At 61.3% G+C, this 869-nt stretch overlaps 1 protein-coding gene across 1 annotated transcript in view; it reads right to left on the bottom strand.

The window, feature by feature from the left end:
- Positions 1 to 869, bottom strand: part of LOC104165681 (unconventional myosin-Vb-like) — a gene marked incomplete at both ends in the record, with an annotated part of 11,048 nt that overhangs the window by 322 nt on the left and 9,857 nt on the right. The window contains 2 exon segments of the mRNA XM_009705375.1: positions 1 to 46; positions 783 to 866. The exon segment at positions 1 to 46 is cut by the window's left edge and continues 30 nt beyond it. Coding sequence (XP_009703677.1) covers positions 1 to 46; positions 783 to 866 — 130 coding nt within the window.

Raw genomic sequence — 869 nt, 5'->3', positions numbered from 1 at the left:
CGTTCAGCCCCGAGAGCTGCTCCGCCAGCTGCTGCTTCTCCTGGGCCTTGGGTCAAGGGGCAGAGCACGTCAGGCAGGTGGCCGGGAAGAAGGGCGTATCCCCATGTGCCTTCCATCAACAAGAGCCCAGAAGGCTGCCCTTCCGCAATGAACCTGTGATATCCCATTTCCCACCTATTCGGAGCCCTCAGCCTCCGGTATCACCTCAGAGAGAGCAGCTCTCCGTGACGTGCCATCCCACACGGAACCACGCGTGAACTTTACAGCCCGTCACCCATCTCCTGGACAGCCCCGACAGCAGAATTTTCCAGCCCTTCTACCCCCAACCCCCAGAAACAGGATGACACCACAGAAGCCCTCCCTCCCTCTCCCCAGACACCCCCCCCAAAGTGGAGCGGTGACAGCCGAACCAAGACGCCCACCCGGATGGTGACGGCAGGAGCGTGGTGGGAGAACGTGCCGTGCTGGAACAGTTGCCAGCACATGACATTGTCCTGCAAGGCTGCACCCAACCAAGTACCCAGAAGGGTGCCCAGCCTGCACCCAGCACCACCAGCCCCACATCCACAAGGAGCATTGAAAACCCAGGAATGAGACCCAGATGCACAGCTCCTGCCAGGGGACACATGCCAGGCAGGGGCAGCTCCCACCTAGGGCCGGGAGAGGACCGAAGACAAGGGCAGACATGGTTTTGGCTGCACAGGGACTGGTACGAAGGGGTCAGCAAAAAGCAGCTGCCCCCCATGCCCCAGGACCCACAAAGGGCTGATGCCATCACCCACCTGCTCATCCAGCCTGCACTGCAGCTGGATCACTTTGATCTCCATGCCCTTGGGCAGCTGCTTGTAGTGCTCGACCGAACGCGGCTC

Source organism: Cariama cristata, unplaced genomic scaffold (assembly GCF_000690535.1).
Source record: "Cariama cristata isolate BGI_N322 unplaced genomic scaffold, ASM69053v1 scaffold33978, whole genome shotgun sequence".
In the NCBI taxonomy this organism is placed as follows: Eukaryota; Metazoa; Chordata; class Aves; order Cariamiformes; family Cariamidae; genus Cariama; species Cariama cristata.
The sequence above is the reverse complement of the archived record's forward strand: the minus strand, read 5'-3'. Positions and strand labels throughout refer to the sequence as shown.